General features: G+C 54.2%; 10 protein-coding genes across 10 annotated transcripts; 8 read left to right on the forward strand and 2 right to left on the reverse strand.

Moving 5' to 3' along the window:
* Nucleotides 1-241: 241 nt before the first annotated feature.
* Nucleotides 242-1493, forward strand: PG998_006454 (glycosyltransferase family 2; the record flags this gene model as incomplete). Its single annotated transcript, XM_066873272.1, has 4 exons — nt 242-282; nt 359-592; nt 655-816; nt 923-1493. 4 exons carry the CDS (start codon nt 242-244, stop codon nt 1491-1493), a joined length of 1008 nt encoding a protein of 335 aa, XP_066733369.1.
* Nucleotides 1494-1595: 102 nt separating this feature from the next.
* PG998_006455 (uncharacterized protein) lies at nt 1596-2077 on the forward strand (the record flags this gene model as incomplete). Its single annotated transcript, XM_066873273.1, has 2 exons — nt 1596-1714; nt 1870-2077. 2 exons carry the CDS (start codon nt 1596-1598, stop codon nt 2075-2077), a joined length of 327 nt encoding a protein of 108 aa, XP_066733370.1.
* A 240-nt stretch (nt 2078-2317) lies between these two features.
* Nucleotides 2318-2797, forward strand: PG998_006456 (uncharacterized protein; the record flags this gene model as incomplete). The annotated part of the gene is made up of 2 exons (XM_066873274.1): nt 2318-2672; nt 2724-2797. 2 exons carry the CDS (start codon nt 2318-2320, stop codon nt 2795-2797), a joined length of 429 nt encoding a protein of 142 aa, XP_066733371.1.
* Nucleotides 2798-3536: 739 nt separating this feature from the next.
* On the forward strand, nt 3537-4195 carry PG998_006457 (uncharacterized protein; the record flags this gene model as incomplete). Its single annotated transcript, XM_066873275.1, has 2 exons — nt 3537-3630; nt 3699-4195. The coding sequence occupies 2 exons, from the start codon at nt 3537-3539 to the stop codon at nt 4193-4195; spliced, it is 591 nt and encodes a 196-aa protein (XP_066733372.1).
* Nucleotides 4196-6347: 2152 nt separating this feature from the next.
* PG998_006458 (aquaporin rerated protein) lies at nt 6348-7394 on the forward strand (the record flags this gene model as incomplete). The annotated part of the gene is made up of 3 exons (XM_066873276.1): nt 6348-6662; nt 6781-7084; nt 7192-7394. 3 exons carry the CDS (start codon nt 6348-6350, stop codon nt 7392-7394), a joined length of 822 nt encoding a protein of 273 aa, XP_066733373.1.
* Nucleotides 7395-8789: 1395 nt separating this feature from the next.
* On the forward strand, nt 8790-10292 carry PG998_006459 (uncharacterized protein; the record flags this gene model as incomplete). Its single annotated transcript, XM_066873277.1, has 1 exon — nt 8790-10292. The coding sequence occupies one exon, from the start codon at nt 8790-8792 to the stop codon at nt 10290-10292; it is 1503 nt and encodes a 500-aa protein (XP_066733374.1).
* Nucleotides 10293-10721: 429 nt separating this feature from the next.
* On the reverse strand, nt 10722-11288 carry PG998_006460 (HET protein; the record flags this gene model as incomplete). Its single annotated transcript, XM_066873278.1, has 1 exon — nt 10722-11288. One exon carries the CDS (start codon nt 11286-11288, stop codon nt 10722-10724), a length of 567 nt encoding a protein of 188 aa, XP_066733375.1.
* A 3268-nt stretch (nt 11289-14556) lies between these two features.
* PG998_006461 (uncharacterized protein) lies at nt 14557-15021 on the forward strand (the record flags this gene model as incomplete). Its single annotated transcript, XM_066873279.1, has 2 exons — nt 14557-14601; nt 14662-15021. The coding sequence occupies 2 exons, from the start codon at nt 14557-14559 to the stop codon at nt 15019-15021; spliced, it is 405 nt and encodes a 134-aa protein (XP_066733376.1).
* A 2037-nt stretch (nt 15022-17058) lies between these two features.
* On the forward strand, nt 17059-17722 carry PG998_006462 (uncharacterized protein; the record flags this gene model as incomplete). Its single annotated transcript, XM_066873280.1, has 2 exons — nt 17059-17560; nt 17625-17722. The coding sequence occupies 2 exons, from the start codon at nt 17059-17061 to the stop codon at nt 17720-17722; spliced, it is 600 nt and encodes a 199-aa protein (XP_066733377.1).
* A 304-nt stretch (nt 17723-18026) lies between these two features.
* On the reverse strand, nt 18027-19763 carry PG998_006463 (uncharacterized protein; the record flags this gene model as incomplete). The annotated part of the gene is made up of 1 exon (XM_066873281.1): nt 18027-19763. One exon carries the CDS (start codon nt 19761-19763, stop codon nt 18027-18029), a length of 1737 nt encoding a protein of 578 aa, XP_066733378.1.
* Nucleotides 19764-19796: the final 33 nt, after the last annotated feature.

Here is a 19796-nt window from a genome sequence, read left to right on the forward strand (position 1 = left end):
TCGCAAACCGCGTCATCGCAACCCATCTAGTTCCCGATGGGGCCTATGGGGTTGGTGGGATATATAATCTCCAAGTTCCCTCTGTCTCTTGCTGCTTCTGCCACAAGCATTCAATCATGTTTTGACCTTGCTCAGTCTCGTAGCGAGCGCAATTGATTGTGAATGTTAGAAGGCACAGTCAACCATCTGTGAGCGGCGACCTCAGTATCTATCACGCCATCCATTCACCCACTTACCCAACATGTCCCTGCCCGCAGCCAAAGCCATCCTCGCAGGTCTCTAGTAAGTTCAGATCTGCCCACCTTCTACGCTCTACCCCTCATTTCCGCCCGCCGTCCCTCGTCGCTCATCACGCCAGCCTCTTCGACTTCTACGACCGCCGAGCCGAAGCCCGCCACCAGCAAACGTACCGCCCCTTCCCCGTGCCCCCCGCCGACCGCCGCCGCTTCCACCCCGCCGACGTCAGCCTCGTCGTGCCCACCGTCGACACGGACTTCGTCGTATTCGCCGCGTGTCTGGCGTCGTGGTCGCGCTGCGCGCCGGGCGAGATCATCGTCGTGGCGACGGAGGCGCAGGCGGCGCGGGTCGCGGAGTTTTTGCCCGGCGACGGGGGAATGCCAGCACGACCAGGATCACACTGCTCGCCGTCGAGAGGCCGAACAAGCGCCATCAGCTCATCAAGGGCATCCAGGCGAGCCGGGGGAAGATATTGGCGCTGGTGGATGATGATGCGAAGTGGGAGAGTGCGGAGACGCTGACTAGCTTGCTGGCGCCGTTCGAGGTGGATGATATTGGGCTGGTTGGGGGGCCTGTTGAGTGAGTATCACTTGCCATTCAAGGAATATTGTGTTTCATTCTTCGACTCTTATAACATGACCCTTTTCTCGCCTGTCTTCACATTCCCTCTTGTCTCACAACACAGACAGTCGACTAACCCCGATATTCCCTTCGCAGCTCCTACCTCCCCCGAGCGCCGCGACCCCGCCGTCGTCACCCCCTGGGAAGTCGCCGCCCTGCGCCTGCGCGCCAACCGCCACACCCGCATGCGGGCCGCCCACGCCGCCGACGGCGGCATCAACTTCAGCGTCTCGGGCGCGACGGTGCTGGCGCGGGCGCGCCTGCTCCGCGACGACGCGCTGTTCCAGTTCGAGTTCGCCAACGAGCGCTGGGCCGGCCGCCGCCAGAACGCGGGGGACGACGCCTTCCTCACGCGCTGGGTTCTGTTCCATCACCTCGCCGACGACCTGCCGGCGCGGCGGCGGCGCATGGTGGCGCAGCTGCGGAAGGACGCGACGGCGGCTGCAGGGACTTTGTTGGGGGGCCGCTACGAGGACGACGCGGTTTTCGAGCAGCTCGCCAACGTCACGGAGCTCGATACTCGGCGCTGGCGGCTGGGCGTGCAGATGACGGAGCAGGCGACGGTGCCAACGTGCTTGAAGCAGGGGTCTGAGTTTGCTGGGCAGATGAAGCGGTGGACGCGTAGTGGTGCGTGATCTTCACGACGTGAAGTATCTGGGCTACCCCCGGCTGACAAAGGGGATATAGGCCTGCGACTAAGACTCACGTGTCTGTTGTTCGAGCCCGGTATCTTCAAGATGTACAAGACGGCACCATACATGACGCGGAAGATGCTAGAGTGCACGTTGGCGCCGTTGCTGCACTGGCTGTACATCTGCTCTCTGCTGATTTGCTTGACAAAGGCACCTGCGCTTGGGTAAGGGGTTCCCCTTGTTCTCTCTCTGGACTTCCCCGCTTCTGCCTCTTGCAACTCCCCTAATACTTAGGCACTCTTGGCTGATGTTAAGCGGTTGCATCATAAAATTAAAGAATCATAATTCTGTTCTACGAAATCTACAACTGGGCAACCAGTCTGTCCGCTTTCGTCCGGCAGTTCCCCTTCGCCGCGTCTTATTGGTGGGCAGCGGCTCTGGTGGACAAGGTCCAGCTGCTTTCCGACTTGTACTGCTGGGCCACGCTGGGCACCGAGGCTTGGGAGACGCGCAACACGGACGGAGATCAGGAGGGGGACCCGCTGCTCTTGGTGGAAGAGGTTGTGCGCGAGGGTAGAGATGCTTAGCCACGTTGCACCTGCGCTTTGGGCTTATACCTATCGAGGCTGCGGCGAGATTAGACGGCTTGAATGAAATATTAGGTGAATGGATCAGCCAATATTGATGGGTGAGTTATATTGTTTAAGCTGTCAAGATGTAAGTTTTTATGAGATTGTTACCCCTTAAATTGACTTAGACGCATGCCTATACATGTACCGTTAATAAGCGACTGTGATATATTTATTCTACTGGCTACTGTTGCTACCATGGAAAGGAAAAGGCCGGCTGGTGTGAATGATGGCATGACAGAATCTGAATCTCATGGCGAGCTCCTGACGACGAAGCTTGGGATTATTGTGAGCGTCATTCTTGGAAGCGATCTTGGGTGCAACACGGAGAAGCAGCCGCGGGGCAACGTGGGCGTGGGAGTCAAAGAAGTTTGCTTCTGCGGCGCGTACGAGGGAGACTCACTCATCGTCTGCAGCTATTTGCCTGTGTTGCCCAATAACAACATTGGTAGGACCGGAGGCTGGTTTTGGCCCGTCAGGGGCTCTTCCCCCAAACTCTCCTATGGCGACAGCGCGATGTGTGATATGAAGCCAGTTCAGGGACCAGTCAAGGGTGTGAGCGTAGAGCATAAGTTTGAATTCTGACCGAACTGTACTGCTCTAGGCGACGATGGCGGCTTCGGGGCGGTTTTCCTGGCAGTGGGGTACGAGAGCGACAGCGACAGCGAGTGCGAATAAGCAAGGGATAATACGCACATTTTCATATTGGGATACTCAAATGATACTATGTTACTTCCTACACTGGTATGTTCGATTGTAAATAGTCAGGCAATATCATTAACTAATTTGGGGGAGGACGTAACTGGCTCTTGTAGAAACAGCTGGGCTCGTTCGACATCGGCGAGATTGATACTGAACCGTTGCTACTTGTCTCATTCTGTGTGAGACTGGTCAAAACACTGCGAGGAAGGAAAGTACTAGTTGAAGATGTGCTGCACGACGGAAGATGAGGACCTTAAGAAGGAGCAGAGTTCGCAGATGAATTTGGTGTCCAGCCTTTTCATATGATATCAAAGGCCCTACCTTCACACTGGATAATCAATCTCCAGAGAAGAATCCAAACACCAGCCAGTTGAACCTCGCACTGCAACACCCTGGCAAGGATTCACGGCCTTCGAGTGCTATGCTCACTTGATTGTTGCGTTCCTTGCTAAAGGTAAGTCAAGAGTGAGAGTTCCGATTCACCTTCATCAGGTACACAATAAATTTCCCAGAAACGAAACCCTCAAACTTGCGCTCATTCCACCCAAAAGCCAGATTCTTCTTCTCTACGGCGTTCTCAGAGGCCGACTTCCAGGACCACCAACATTCCCATCCCACCCACCGCAACCCACAACCTCGAAAGCTTCAACAAGACTTTCACTACTGTTCACGATAGTTGAAAACCAAGATCTGAATTCACCACGTGCCTGTCACCATGGACCAGAACACAGCAAATGACGGTGTTACCCTCCACCAACCCAATGCTAGCCAACCGGCTAACATTGCAATTACAGAAGAGTTTTTTGACAGTGAGTTTAGTTCTGCTTCAACATTGCAGAGTTTCTTGTCTTCAATGCTGACCTTGATTGACAATCAGACATCGCGTCAAAACTTGCGCATGCCACCGGCGATATCAATCAAGCCCGACACATCGCGAAGCAGGCAGTCGTCGAACATCTACTGCGCAAGGCCGGTATCAAGCAAGTAGATGACATGGCGAGCAACTTGGATCACATCTACGGTATGGATATCCAGGTTCTACAGAGAGACAACCAAGGCCTTCAGAGCGACATTCAAATCTATCTGAGAGAGAATGAGGAACTTCAAGACAAGAATTACAAGCTACAAGAAGAGAAGGAGGCGCTAAAGACCGACAATAAGGGACTTCAAGCCGAGTATGAGGAACTTGACACCGAGATTGAAAGGCTGAACCTCGAGAATGAAGAACTTCGAGTCGAGAAGGAGACGCTGAGAATCGAGTATAAGGAACTTCAAGCCGGGTATAAGGAACTTGACGCCGAGATTGAAAGGCTTCGGTACAAGAATGACGAGCTTCAACACATGAGGAGGGTAATATTTACAGCCCAGGACTAGCAGCTCCAAACTGAGAAGAAGGAGCTTCAAGATTTTCATGAAACAGAACAACAAGCCCGCGAGACCAAACGACAGACTGAGAAAGAGCACGCTGTGACGGAGCTCACAACTTTTCAAACCCAGGAGGACTCACAAATTGAGATACTGTAGGAAGACAACGAAAGGCTCTGGAAACTGGTGTTGAAACTCAGAGTAGAGCGTATGGTAGATTCGTAGGTCAATCTAGGAACACCCGGTGTTTATCATGGAAGGGACAGCGGACACAATGTGTCAAAGGGTGCATCTTGCCAGCTATCTTGCCTCGGACGCTGCAGGTGAGAGAATCTGATCATATACTTACCTTGGGTGGACATTACTGACATGATACTAGGCTAGAACGCACGGCGAAGTAATTAGGGTAGATGCTAAGATCAGGGGAGAGGCATGTGAATTTGAGGATACACAAGATCCTTACTGGAAAATGAGCTTGGCTGCTCTTTTCCACTGCGAAGTTTCCTACTCCACGTACGAGCAATGGCACAGGATGGGGATTATGAAGAGAAGCAACAAGATTAGAATTTTTCAATTCGATTGATATTCTCACTCTGCTTGGTGGCTGGTTAAGTCTAGTTGAATATTTAAGTATGGTTGGTGTGTGACAATGCTGGCGAGATAGCCAACCAACGGCTTGCACAACAACCAGCCCACTCGGCGCTCCAAACCCATGCTTATGGGTGTAACGTAACCACATAAAGTAGATCCGCGAATGAATTCTTAGTTCCTATAATCACTAGAGCATTTCAATATCTCCTGTCGTGCTTCGGCATCTCGATCGCAAGCAATAAAATCACGAGCAATTCGCAGCTTCAAAACACCCCACGCAACCTTCGCCCGTTCTTGGATACGACGAAGCGAGCAGAGCTCCCAGGTTCGTATAAACTAGCTCACGAATACAAGAAGAGTTCACAAGCAACGGAGGACCAGAACTGTCAACCCAAGAAAGAAGGTTGACCTACTCCAGATTTCCCGCGATAACCGAAACCCGACATCCTAAGATACGAAGCGACCAAAAGACCAAAAGCGAAGTCAGACAATGAAAATCTTGGATGCGCAACGCCAATCAACAATTGCCGACAAAACCGTCATAGGATGGGGTGAAGTTTGCTGGATTTTCGTGCGGCCGAGTCTCTGCCGGGTGCTTGCAGCGTTACCCCTGAATCGGGGAATCAGATTCGTCTGAAGTTCGAGTTGGACCCAGGGACGCTGGACGCCAGATTGGGAAACTCTCGCCCCCAAAGCCTCGCTCGTCTCATTGGACGGGCACCGCCCCGCGTAGATTGGAAAGACTTTCGGTAAGTTCAAAGAGCATGATTGCTCGTCGCAAGAGCAGTGTTTCAGTTAAGCAGGTTCCTCCGTCGCACGCGATCGTGGGCCAGATGGGAGGGAAGGGAACGGCTTGCCATCCCGAGGAAGGGATTCGTTGTTTGCCCGACTCATGTTCTACGGGCAGCCACCGAAAAACCGACACCAGGTATATCGTCATCGTCATGGCGCATGAACGTGGTCGGGGTCGCTCGAGATTGATCGGTCGCGGGCGTTACCCTGCATTGATCGCGTGGGATCGTCACCGGGTCCTGCCGTGTAAGGCCGGGTGCCAGCGGCCGGTGAAACGACGGCCCACCCCCCAAGGCGTCACAGCATCGGACGGTGAAGTCATGGCCACCACCCTCGGAAAGCCTGTTCTGGGGGGAGGGAGGGATCGGAGGAAACAGATTGATTTCTCGCGCGCAGGGACGCCGCCGCCACACGGACTGGATCGTTAGCCTTTCCTGTACTGGACAAGGGCCGGGTTTCCCCATGTCGAATGACGAACCGCCTTGCGGGAGAGAGAGTGCCAGAGAGATCTCAGATCTCAGATATATAGCATCCCGGATCCGTCGTTTTCGGCAAGGGCTGGGGATTTATTAAGGGCTCAAGCTTCCCCTCTAATTACCCATTCATCCCCCAGTCATAACCCCAGGTCACCTTCTGTGGTATGAAGACGAAGATACCATCACGACAACGACAGTACATCCACCTCGGCCCCATCACGAACGCCACCATCAACATCAACTCCCCGCAGTCTCCGCGAGATACCATCGATATCAACCCCCCGCACCCCCCGCGAGACATCATGGCCAGCTACCTCCCCAGCAACAGCGCCCACCATAAGCGGTTGCCCGACCGCCCGGAGCCGGGCCTCTGGCAGCGCATGTTGACCCGTCCGCCCTGGAAGCAGCACTTCGTCGCCACCCTCGGCGAGTTCGTCGGCACCTTCCAGTTCCTCTTCTTCGGCAACACGATCCATCTCATGGTCATCAATCTAGGCGCGCAGACCCCAACCCCGAAACTTCTCGAGATCGTCTACATCGGCTATGGCTACGGCTTCTCACTCCTCGTCAACGTCTGGACCTTTTATCGTATCAGTGGTGGCTTGTTCAATCCAGCTGTATGTTTCATAACCCCTGTCCGCCCTATCCTTCGACCCTACCCCTTTTCCCTTTCCCGGTATCATGCTGCAAGTCGTAGTTCGATCACTGACGCCTCGAGTCTTGCCGTGAAAACAGATCACACTTGGACTTTGCCTAGCTGGCAAGATGCCCTGGATCCGTCTCCTCTTCTACGCCCCGACTCAGCTCGTTGCCGGCATCCTCGCCGGCGCCCTGTGTAAAGGTCTCTTCCCCGGCGACTATTCTGGGACCATCACCAGTATAGCACCTGGCGTCAGCAGGATCCAAGGTCTCTTTGGCGAGATGTTCCTGACCGCCTTCCTCATGTTCACCATCCTGATGTTGGCAGGCGAGAAGTCCCGGACGAGCTTCGTCGCTCCCGTCGGCATTGGACTGGCGTTGTTCGTCGCTCAACTGGCTGGTAAGTCTTCACATATGCGGGGTTCCGGGGAACAGAAGGCACCAAGAGAGGGACAAATTTGCATATTATATGTGTAGGTAATGCTAACGGTGACAAACAACCGACAGGCGTGTTTTTCACTGGGGGCTCACTGAATCCCGCCCGCAGTCTTGGCAGTTCTGCTGCCGCCGCGTCCTTTCCCAAGGAGCATTGGATCTACTGGGCCGGTCCGATTATGGGTGCCGTCCTGGCGGCCTGCTTCTTCCGACTCATCAAGGCCCTTGACTACGAGGAGGCCAATCCAGGCCAGGATGCGAAGTCCGAGGTGTAGAGGGGGTCGATCTTTTTTATGCTGGCAGGACGCCATGCTTTACTCTCTTTCTGTCTGTTCTTGACTTTCCCGCGGGCGCAGTTTGGAAGGAGTCGGCCCTCGATGTATCCATAAGCGTTGTCATTTGACATCATGATCGCCCATATCATCTTAACGGTTCACAGTCATTTCTGCTTTTATTAATGAGATCATGTCTTTGGAATTCTGGAGTAGTGATGGCAGAAGTTGAGTATCAACTTGCTCAAAGAGGATGTACAATAGTCAAAAACCCAGCAAACCAGAACTTAATTTCTTTGCTCAAAAGAATCTTTCAGGTTCGACCAACCACTAATTATCAAAGTGATTACTTCCGCCCGATTGAATTCGGTACATCTCCACCGCGTAGGACTGGTCGCCCGGATGCTTTTGACGTGGGGAATGAGGATGCCCTTGCCGGAGCCCTAATCACCAAGATACAACCAATATCCACCGCCATCGACGTGACTCTCGCTCCGCCCGATGTCTGTCGGGTTAATGAAGCGATTCTGGGTGGAGCGGGAAGTCTTGACCTTGCTGCTGGCACCTCCGGTCATCCCACTGCCGCCGATGGTGACGATCCCGGTATTGCCTTGTTGTTGGCCATCGGACGCCCCATACCCGCCGCTACCGCCGTCGTGTCTTTCGGGCTTGACGGCTAGGAGCTAAAAAGTCGAATCGAGCATGGCTATTCCGTCGGTCTTGAGTTGCTGAGCGACCACGGATTGGTCGCCGGGATCGAGCATAGCATCATATATTGGTATTCTAAGATCTCTCTCCACTTTCCGCTCCTGTAAACTCTTTGTCTGCAAGTCACAAATCATTATGAGACTCGCCAATTAGCATTCGACTCTGGTACGGCGTATCAGAAGGGGCGGTCACTACGCTGTGAGGGGCTTAAAGCGGACCGTCGTACGACCCTGGCCAGACTCCCGGGAGTTTCCACGCTTACTATGCAAAGGGGAAATGAAATGGCCGTCCAATATCCGTTATGTTTTCAGGATAACCAACTAATACGCGTATAGCACGTATCTTTCTTGAAGTTTTTTACATAGCAAAATTTGGATTCTCCACCATGCTGTCACGAAGTGGGTGTCTCCCGACACAGACAATTTCTACAAGCTTTTTAGGTTACGACGACGAGAGATGGATAACATGGGTACTGCTACATGGACGGTGGATTGTCGACTCTAGATGCGGGGATTCTAGAGTTGGATATTCCACCGATGCCCTCCTGTCACCTCCACCCCTGCTCGCGTATCTTATGTTGCACTTCTGTGGCATTCGGCACGTATAAATAGTTCCTCTGTTGGAACCCGCAGAGAGACAAACTTTAACCAAACAGAACCCATCCACCCAAACCGACCAAAAGCAGCAGTCATGGTAAATTCGATTGCTTCGCGTGTGATCCACGTCAAGCCGCATGAGGTGACGACGATCAACCGCGGCAACATCTTGGACAATGGCGACGAGATATTCCAGGTGTCCGACACGGGCCACCAGATCATCAGCATGTGGTTCAAGCTCGTCGACGTGTTCGAGCTGGCCGAGGGGGCGGACCAGGACCGGATCGTCGCGAACCTGACCACGGGCCTGGAGCAGGCGCTGGGCGACCACCCGGAGCTGACGGGGACCATGCACTTCGACAACGAGGCCAAGCGCATCGTCATCAAGCGGGCCAAGGAGGAGGGGTGGGCGGCGCTGCACGTCAAGGACGCCACGGCTGCCGAAGACGTCATCCCGTCCTATGCCTGGTATCACGAGCACGACTTCCCGGTGCACCGCCTGGAGATCGAGCATCTGATCCCAGCCGAGGCCGCCGGCCACCCGATGCACGTGGCCGAGGACCTGGACACGCCCGGCCCCGTCGTCGCGGCGTTCCAAGCCACCTTCATCAAGGGTGGCGTCATCATCGCGACGTCGGTCAGCCACCAGGTCTGCGACGGGCTGGGCTGGGACGCCTTCAGCACGGCGTGGGCCGCGTACGCGAAAGCGGCCGCGACGGGCGAGCCGGCCGTGCTGGACCGCCACATCCCGCCGCACGACTACTTCACGGCCCGGACCAAGCCCGCGCCCGCCGAGTGGGAGGCCCTCCGCGGCCGCTACCCGACCCTGCAGTACCGCACGACCCCCGCGCCGCCGCCGCCGGCCGACTTCGCCATGCCCGAGGTCAAGACGCGCGTGTTCCACTTCCCGCGCCGCCGGCTGGCCGCGCTGAAGGCCGAGTGCAGCCGCGGCCTGCCGGCGGGGGCGTTCGTCTCGAGCTACGACGCCGTGGCGGCGCTGTGGTGGCGCGCGATCCTGCGCAGCAAGCGGCCCCTTTTGGGCTTCGCCGACGGCGAGCCCACCAAGTGCGTGCACGCCGTCAACCTGCGCAAACGGGCGGACCCGCCGGTGCCGGCGCGCTTCATCGGCACCGCGGTGGCGCTGCCGTGGTCGGCGGCGCTGACGGTGGGCGAGGCGCTGGGCCCGCGCGAGACGGCGCTGCCGCGGCTGGCGCGGACGGTGCGCGGCAGCACGGCGGGCGTGACGCCCGACTACATCGCGGGCCAGATGGCGTGGGCGGCGGGCGCGCCGGACCTGCGGTACAACGAGCTGGACATGGCCTGGGTGCTGGGGCGGGACTGCATGGGGTTCGGGTGGCACGACATGCGGCCCTACGAGACGCACGACTTCGGGTTCGGGCTGCCGGCCGCGTTCCGCTGGCCGCAGATGGGCTTCGAGAGCTTCTTCTTCATGCTGCCGTCGCGCGCGGGGCAGAAGGGGCGCGGCGACGAGGAGGGGGTCGAGGTCACGTTCGGCATCGAGGCGGGCTGCTTCGCGCGCATGGAGAGGGATGAGGAGTTGTTGATGTACTGCGAGCAGAGGGGCTTGGGGTCGTGATGGTATAAAAGACTACAATGTACAGCCAATGCCCAGGGTTACGTACCGAGTTCTAACAGGTATATGAACTACATAGAGGACCGACCTTTCAGCCTATTAGGTTGAAGCCACCCTTGCTGCATACCGTGATTTTACTGGAGACTCAAGCAGGCAGTAAGCGAAAAGATGGCCTGCGATCCAGATTCAGAACCGGCATCAGAACTTTAGATTTCATGGCAACCGAGTGGTCAGCCAGGATATTGGTAACATGATTTAAAGTTATTATGTTTCGAAATTGGTCTTCGCGGTCTGTGGCTGCCTGCCAAATGTCTAGCACTGCAAGTTCCATCATCTTATAATAGGTAGGTATCTTCTGCCCCTAGGGCTATTAAGAATATACCTGAAGTATTATGAAAATTCCCATGATTCACAAATCTAGCTAACAATCTATTATTCATAGATTGGCATACGCCACTGATTACTCTCCATTTGAGGCACATCAATGTCTTGATACACCACACAAGCGAATGTCAAATCCCACACTGGACCAGTACACAGATTTCTATCTTTACTGCAAGTGGGCTTAGCTGTCACCACGGCCGTATAGTCGGTATTTTGGATTTTGATCATGACAGCTGGATTCCGAGGAATCTTTTGGCGTATAAGCATTGTGAAGACCTCGTCTGTATCGTAATCCCAGGAGCTGATCTGGGATTGAACCTTTGTGATAGCGGGCTCGTGAATGTCGTAGTCAAGTAGCGTGTATTGGAATGGATTGACGTCATCCAAGGCAGACGTCCACCCGAGAGCGTAGCACATGAACTCGAGTTTCACGTCAACAGTTCGTCCTCGAATTTCGACCCGGGATTCCATACATAGCCGAAGCACGCCAACGTCACAGTTGACATCTGTGTTAACGAAGAACAATCGATCTTCGTCGTCGTATCGAGCCCGGTCCCAGACATTGTAAAGAGAGAAGTTGGAGGATAATCTGATCCGTAGAACGGCCGACCGCATTTGCTCTATAGTGTGGCTTGTATTAGCCTCATGCCCGAGACTTGTGATCTGTGGCAGATCGATAAGCAGATAGCACTCGCGAGGCGGACTTCCTCCGAGGTGGCGAGTGACCTTAACGGTGCTCCAAGGATCTTCGCGAAGAAATTGATCAGGGCCGCATTTTCGTAGAGGGATAGCAATGAGTTCACTGCATTCCGATACGCAATCCAAAGGGAGGATGTAGCGCCATGCCGTCCTATTTGGTATTGGATCGAAAAGCAAACGAATCCGTGTTTTAATCCCGTTGTTGGACACCGAAAAGTCTGCGCGCGAACGGTTTGGCAACCTCTCTATCGATCCGCACTGGGCAAAGGCTCGCGGTGAGTCGGCTAGTATGCCACAAAATGTCCGACCAGCATGACGACTTAAAGACCTGCCACTGGCACCAAAGCTTTCAGAAGGTGATATTTCCCACGCGAAGATGCTCATATCAGCTACAGTCTTGATAATTTCATACTGTAATCTTCGAAAGGCTTTCTCCTCCTCGCCGTACAACAACGGCATATGAACGTCGAATATACCAAGTAGGCAGTAAGCCGTATCCTCGATCCTTGTGGTGTTTCTCGATGCGGCCCAAGATAGCTTTTGAGCAACGGATACTGAGGACAAAGGTACTTGGTGTGTCAATATAGAAGCCTTGATACCTGTGACGTCTGCTAACAGGGCTGCCATATTCGACCTGTTGCCTCTTATCTGCCAGTCCTGGTCAAAGAAGATGACCTCACGGGGGGGCGATAAGCTCCTGTAGCGTCCAACCGCGCGTGAAGTACCTGCACCTGTAAATCTCAGTGTATATTTCAGCTGAATTCGAGGGGTATGACGGTGGTAGGTCGGATAGATAAGCATAACAAAGGTCGGCTCGTTGGTACCAGCGGAACATGGAGTTGATGGCTTCGGTTAGCTCTGCGCTGCTCGACTTGTCAATACAGCATGTGTCGATCCAGACGTAATCGTGGCCCGATTGTAGCGCAACTTGGCAAGTGGCGACTATTTTCCTATAACCCTTCTTGGCTCTGGTCTTGGATGACAGATAGCTCATCTCCCTGAACGATACCTCATCCTTCTCCCACGTATGCGAAAGGATGGCATAGCTCGGGATCTGTTGGGCGATGAACTCTTCTAGGCGCAAGGTCCTGACGTTAAGAAGGCGCATGGTCAGATAAATGCAGCCGCGGTGATGCGGAAATATAGACAGTGTCAACAGAGAGAAACTGAAAGTGACCAGCGATGGTTACGAATCGGTTGACCCCGCATTTTCAGGCTGGGATGCTTACGTGTTTGATAAGGCCTGGCACTTTCTATGTGCTTTCGCCTATATTGCCTTTTCAGCTTCCACGTGACCCCTGAGCGCGATTTTGTTGGTGCAGCTGGAATCTATTTTCAATTCGCCTTGAACCCCCGCGCCGAGCACGAGGATGGATTCCAAACCACTTAATTGTTCAGAGCCGCGGTGAAGCTCCTGCTCACCTTTGTCTAGATTGCCTATGTGAACGAATGGAAGGATGGGGCTCGTGTCGTGGGAGCACTGCAAAAGTACGAGCTCATGGCGGCTATGCTCAATGGGCTGGAGTAAGACACCTATCAAGCTTCTGACTGTGTGGGACACCTAGAGATAACAGGTGTACTTTACTTGGGATTTCGAAGGACTGGTCGTACAGAACACCCCCACGGCCAGTTTGCAGTTACAGAGAAGGACAAGGACGATGCAAATGATTGATAGACGAGTTGTAGCTGGTAAGGAGACCATAGCTGATTAGCGCCGGGATTTTGATTCATGTGTGCCCTGAAGACCTGTCAAAACAGTGACCGCCATCGACTAGGTTTCCGACCTGCCAGCGCTGACATCATCCTCAAAGTAGATGGTCAGCATATCGCCGCTCCGTCTGGGTCCCGCTAATTGCTTGAACCGGGAATGCGCCTCATAGCCGGTGTCATAGTATTGCATATCGGCTAGCGTGGCGAAGGTCGTCTGGGCCACGAGGGTATAGATAGACCTGTGAACGCTGGTCCGGCATCGCATTTCCGGCTACAACAGAGAGGATGTGATTAGGGAGCGCCATCCTGGAAGCGGCAAGCAGGAGAAGGAAAATTTAGCCAAAGCTTGATGCACCGAAATTGGACCTGATGTGTAGAAGAACTGGTTGGAAAGGGAACAATACAACGTAGCTTGTGCGCCTCTTTCCCTAGGACTTTGTATTGAGTGAGAAGTAAGTCGACTTCCTCGGGTAGAGGGATATTAAACATGGATACGCGCTGAATGTGTAAATTGGCGGAAAGATTTGAACATGAGGAGTCAATGTACCTCTTTCGCTATACAGCTGGCCAAAGGCTTCCTGACCGGGCTCAGAAACGTGCCTGTCTGGAGGATCTATAAATGGGAGTAATCACCAAAGTTGCATTGCGATGATCCCATCTTTGCTGACAAATGAGAGATACTACTGAATTCCCCAGAAAAGCATAAAACACCAAAGAAAACATCAGATATTCAACAGACTCAAGCCGAGATGATGCTAGCAATGCTACTTCTTGAACGCGTAATAATTCTTTTCAAAACCACACTGAACATATCGGCCACATCATCTATGTTGCTAACGGCAGTGCTGCTGCAGCCGTTGTCCCCAGCCTCATCGGGAAGAGAAAAAAGGCGAGGGTTGCATATGAACTTGAGCTTGTAGCCCGCCAGCGTCTTGGAGACCTCGAGATGGAGTCGACGATCTCCGTTCGTGCCTCCTTCTCGGAAAGACTTCACTATGCAATTCGTGATAAGGCGAGGCTAGAGAACAAAAATAAAAGGGCCATCAGTTGATGATGGGTGGGTTACGACGTAACGATGTAACGATTCGTTCTCTGCAGATCGGAAAGATTGCTTGATCTGCATGGCGATGCTATAGTTCGGATGCTCCGAAGTCCTTAGGGATGAGCGCAGCTTCTTGCTGGTTCCAGCTGCCAAGGACGATCTTGCCCTCAGAGCATATTCCAGGCTTGGAAATGCCCCGACAGACCGTCGCTGAATCTGTTGTTGATTGCTTTGGCTGGTGGCAGTGGTCAGTCGGAGAGATACGGTGCGAATGACGTCGGTGCCTAAAGAATAGTTTCCCCGAACACAAACCCAGGTCACCAAGTAACCGGATTCTGGGGACCTTGACTTCGCTCAAGCGCCTTCTTCTCCAGATTCCACAAAAACATGTTCTCCGTTCAACGACAAATTCTCTAAGTCAACCAAGTCGACATGACTCACATCCTACTCTTCTGCACAGCTGAGGAGGCCACTAAAGTGAGCTAGTGGTACCTTTTCGAACCCTTTATGCATCGACTGCTGACTCAGATGCCGTAGCTGGTCTCCGAGCTCATGAACGTCGAAAAGGATAAGGACTACTGGCAGCCCTACTATCTAGCCGAGTCTCGCCACGGGCCCACCGAGGGTAAAGAGTTCCGCGAGAAGCTTGGCGAGGGCGAGACGTTCGCGAACGACTTCATTGGCGCCTCACTCGACGAGTGCGGGGCCTTCGAGCTCGAGCAACTGAAAAACTCGATCCTGGATAACAGGGTCGTTCTCCTCGACGCGCGCAGCGCGCAGGACAAGACTGTCACTATGGGCTACTACGTGAATGGAGGCGAGGCCCATATGCTGGCTCCAGGCCAGAAGGCAAGGGAATGGTATGCCTTCAGGGTACACTATACCAAGATCCTCTAGATGTCTTCTTGCATGCCACCGTTTCTGGGCGCAGACGAGTCCTGGGGCATTTTCTTCCACCGCAAGGATGAGCTTACGGATGGAAATGTCATATTTGACCTTGGCAGGGCACTGGAGCTTTTTACGCAAGACGAGGGCCTCGTTCTGGGTATTGGAGATTTAGAGTGATTCGACCCACATACTTTGTATGTATAAAAGGGAGATTCATCCCCGTCTCTGCTGTAGTTCTCCAAGCAATCTCACTATGACACTCTCGTCTGATACAGGGCATATCGGACTTACAGGATGAAGCATGAGCTGTAATTTTGATGACACGGCGACGACGGCTTGGTCCCGCTTCACGGTGCAGAGCGCGTCCACGGGACGGATACGGAGTGCTGGGGCCTAGACCTTGCCGTGACCCCGACTATCACGTCCAAGGCGCAGTAGCCCCTTAAATATCCGTGACCTTGCTACTATATTTAATATATAAGAGCCCAAAGGTACTAAAACTGTCACATACGACCACATCCTGCTGAATACTAGGGATCCCGTCCGCTCTCCCATATATAAGCAGCAGAGAGCCGAATTAGTACTAGGGTCGGTGACGACCTGGGAATCCTCGGTGTTGTATGTTTCGCTTTTTGTCCAGCTTTTTGTCCTGCTACACGATACTGGTTCCTCCAAGGTTCTGCCCAACTCCTCATCGTGCGGATGCTCTACGGCATCACACGCCTCAGAGCCTGTCATCTCCTCGGACTCGTCTGCTGTGATATAATCAGCCTAAAAAATGTCGATACCTCGCTTCATGCCTGTGAACTACACACCTTGCTCATCGCATTCCTCCCTATAATCTTTGAGCTGCAGTTTCACCATGGTCTCGAAGAGGATTCCGGCGATTGAATTGGGCTGCCCATCATCGTCTAGTCTGCATAAGCACACAGGTTCGCCAGGTTGTGTCGGTCAATTCCAATGACAAAAGACTTCGTTTTCTCGGCCGTCTTGAAACAATTATACCAGGTTTCCTCCATTCACGTTTACAGTCCATTATCTAAGGTTTCAGCATTAAGATTGCGGGAAGTCGCGATCCAATCGAGCAGGTACGTCTGAAAGGGTGCACCATAGTATCCTCAACGAAAGTCGCCCAACAGAACTCAAAAAGATATTAAATTGAGACGACTGTGAATAGTAAAAGGAGATTGCATGGGTTTGGGCATGCTACATGCTGGCCAAGAAAAATCCAATATCCTTCAAAATGAATTATAGCGCTGTAACTGTGCCTTGAGGAACGAAAGACACTTCTTTTGATGGCCTCAGCCCAGAAATGGCCTGAAGAGGAAGGTATGCTATCCCGCCATTGAATCGGTTCAAAAGGGAAAAGAAGCTTCCCCGCGTTTCCATTGTACAGCCTATCGGTTTAGCTGCATATAGCGTCTGTAGCTGTGTCACAGCGACTTTCATCTCGCTGTTCAATACGTTCCCCGGCTTAAGGAGGTCTAGCCACTCAGGTCCTTGTAGGAGGTGCAGGCTTCTACCGCGTCGCCAGCTCTCGCTCGCTCAGGGTACTTCCTCAGCTTGCTTTCAATTCATCCTTTCCATGCCGACCTATAGGTTCTCGCAAATATACGGGATCATCTAGTAGATTACTTCTCAAGCTTTTGTGTCCTTGCAGAAAATTCACTTCATTCGGCGGCCTAGATTACTTGCAGAAAGACTGACGTGGACAGGCTGGCAGCCAGCCAATAACGTGAGCAAATGTCTCCTGCCGGAGGCCCATCGCTTCTGCCTGGAATCTCACCGGTCCAGGCGGTCAACCGGGTGGTGCTGTAAGCCGGGAAGAGGTCTACTTGGGTGTTTATGGTTGGTTCATGGTTCCAGTGTGGTGGCTTGCTACCCGAGCGCGTGATCATTTGCCCTCCTTGACATTTGGTATTAAAGTCCATCACCCTAATCCTCCTAGGTTTCTGCCTATAGCTCGCCCTTCAATCTGTTTCCTCTCGCGATATAACGACATCAAACCCCCGACCATCAATCGCATTCACCGTACCACCGCCAACAATGGATTCACTGTGCTCAATGATCTTCTGCATTTGCGGCAGCGACAACGATAGTTTTCGACATGACGCTGGGTCTGCGCAATTCTTCATCAATGAAAAGCCAAGACCACATCAACTTCCAAGCTCGTGCCCATCGCGAGGCTCAGCAGACGCGGTCGTGGCCGATGTTGTTTCCATTCTGCGCTCCGCTGAGAAAGAAGGCGTTGAGCTCGCTAAGAAGGTTGGAGACACCGTTGGTGCGGAGGGTTGGACAGAATGGATTGCAGAAGGGATCCTGAATGGCATAAAAGCGATATTGGATGAAAGTCCAGAGAAGATGGGGAACGCTATGAAAGTCGCGTATGATCGCGCTTCCGAGGCTGCAGATGCGTTGTTCCAATTTACCAAGGATCACCCCATAGCCACAGCCGGCTTGCTGACGATCATCGCTGTTGGCATCTTGGTCATACTTGCCCCTGCAGTTGTCGAGGCTTTGGGATTTGCGGAGTTAGGCCCGATTGAAGGTACGCTCTTCTTCCAGATTGTAGACTGCACTTACGCCGAACCATATTGACATCGTTGTGAAAGGCTCGTTTGCTGCGTGGTGGGAAAGCACCTATGCTGGATACATCCCGAAAGGCTCTTTGTTCTCATTCTTTCAGCGCCTGGGCATGCTCTGGGGATGATCTTGGACAAGAATCGACATGGTGATAATTGGCGAGGGGGTACCAATGTACATTTATAGCTAAATCTACACCATTAGTGAAAGGAATTGGGCGTAAGGTATTAGACATCGATGATCTCTGGGACTATCAAGGAAGCCGAGGACGAGATTAATACAACCGTTTAGGAGGAAGGCAATCCGGAAGACACTAATAGTTTAATTCCATTGTTATATTGTGAAGATAGAAGGCGTTAGAGTCAATGAGGGAAGCGTTCTAGAAAGTGAAGAATGTGCCGAGGCACGAAAACCCATCATCTATCCCGAGCTCACCATATCCGCTTCTCGATCCGGACGAGCACGACGCCCCTGCTAAGTCGCCCCTGCATGTCCCTAAGCCGCAGCAGGCGGTAGCCGCTGCGCAGCCGGTCGAGCCGCACGCAGGCCCAGCCCATCGGCTGGTCCTGCGGCCGCTCCTCGTGCCAGATGCGGAACGAGACGAAGGCCATCTCGGGCAGCACCTCGTCCACGTTCAGCACGTCGAGCGACTCGCCCCCGAAGTCGGGAGACAGCCCCTGCAGCGTCTGCGTCCGCGCCCGGACCTGGGCCGACCCGGGCCGCGGCTGCGGCCCTCCGCGGCGCATCTCCTCGTACAGGTGCGGCGCCGCGTGCAGCTCCAGCGTCGCGTAGGGGCGGACCGCGCCCGGCTCGTCGACGGGGAAGGGCGCCGGCAGGTCCTGTGTCGCCAGGACGTGCACCGCGAGGCGCTGGAGCGTCCGGTGGGGCGGGGCCTGGCGCAGGGTGTCCGGGTCGTCGGCGCTGGCGGCCGAGGGCGGGCGCGCGGGCATCCGGGACGCGCCGCGGTAGCCGTCGGGCTTGAGGACGAAGCCACCCGTGCCGGCGAACATGGCCTCGTTCAGCATGAGGCCCTGGTCGCAGACGTGCCACTTGAGCGCGGCCGCCTGGACGCCCTGTTGCCACTGCGCGAGGGGTCCCGCGTTGGTGGACGGGATCGACGGGTAGGTCTGCATGAAGAAGTGGCGGTTGTGGCGGAAGAGCTCCACGGGGTGCTGCGCGTGCAGCGTGGCCAGCTCGGCGTCGGAGAGCGAGAAGACGTGCGCCGGCAGGGTGGCGTCGGTCTGGTTAAGGGAGGTGGAGGGGATTACGCGGGTGAAGATGGCCATGTGGCTCAGGGGCTCGATGACCGGGACGGGTTCCGCCTTCTCCGTCTTCTTCTTCTTCTTGAACCAGCTGCTGGTGCTGGAGTCGGGTGTCTGGGTCGGGCACCCCTCCAGCGGCGTTTGATTGACCTTGATCAGGATCTTCCTGCGAAGACTAGCCGGGGTGGGAAGCACCGTAGCGTCCGACTCAGGTGTGGGGAGCAGGAACTCAGACCAGGCCTTGTTGATGATCCGGACGACGGCCAGCTGCTGGGGCAGATCGCAGTGGATGTCGAGGCTCACGATCAGGGGCAGGTCGGTGGCTGCAAAGGCGTGTTCCTTGATGGTTTGGCAGACGTCGCTGAACAGGAAGCCGTTGATGGTGGATCCAGGGCGGTGCTGCACCCGGGGCTCGTACTTGTACACGGTCTTCCAGCTTTGCCTGATCTGTTGGATGTCGTGGATGAACCTTTCGTCCTTGGCACCAGCCTCCAACTTGTCCAGCGTCTTCTTCAACCCGTTGAACCAGATCCGCTGCATCGTGGTCATCTCCTTCGTAAGCAGTTCCTCCCCATCCTCGTCGACCTCGTCACTTGGCACATAGTCGCCGTCGCAGATGTCGATTTCGAGGTATCGGCAGCCACGTAGCAGGGCATCCTTGTATGCATCGGTGCTGAACTGGGTGTCCTCGGAGTCCTCGTCGTTCTCTGTGCTGGGAGCGCTGGGCAGCTGTGTGCCGTTGAGACAAGTATTGTGGCTAGAGTTGATAAAGTAGCTGCTCAGTGGCCACTCCATGTCCAAGGCGTCAGCGGGTGGGGCTTTCAGAGCACCGGCTGCTGGGGATTTCATGTAGCGGAGAAAAGTGTCCAAGTCCACCTCCCCCGTCGCCAAGTAAAGTTTTCTCATCGTCGGTGAGCTCTTCAAGGGGGTCGCCTCCGG

Source organism: Apiospora kogelbergensis (genome assembly GCF_038363985.1).
Source record: "Apiospora kogelbergensis strain CBS 113332 chromosome Unknown utg000003l_segment0_segment0, whole genome shotgun sequence".
NCBI classification, from domain to species: domain Eukaryota; kingdom Fungi; phylum Ascomycota; class Sordariomycetes; order Amphisphaeriales; family Apiosporaceae; genus Apiospora; species Apiospora kogelbergensis.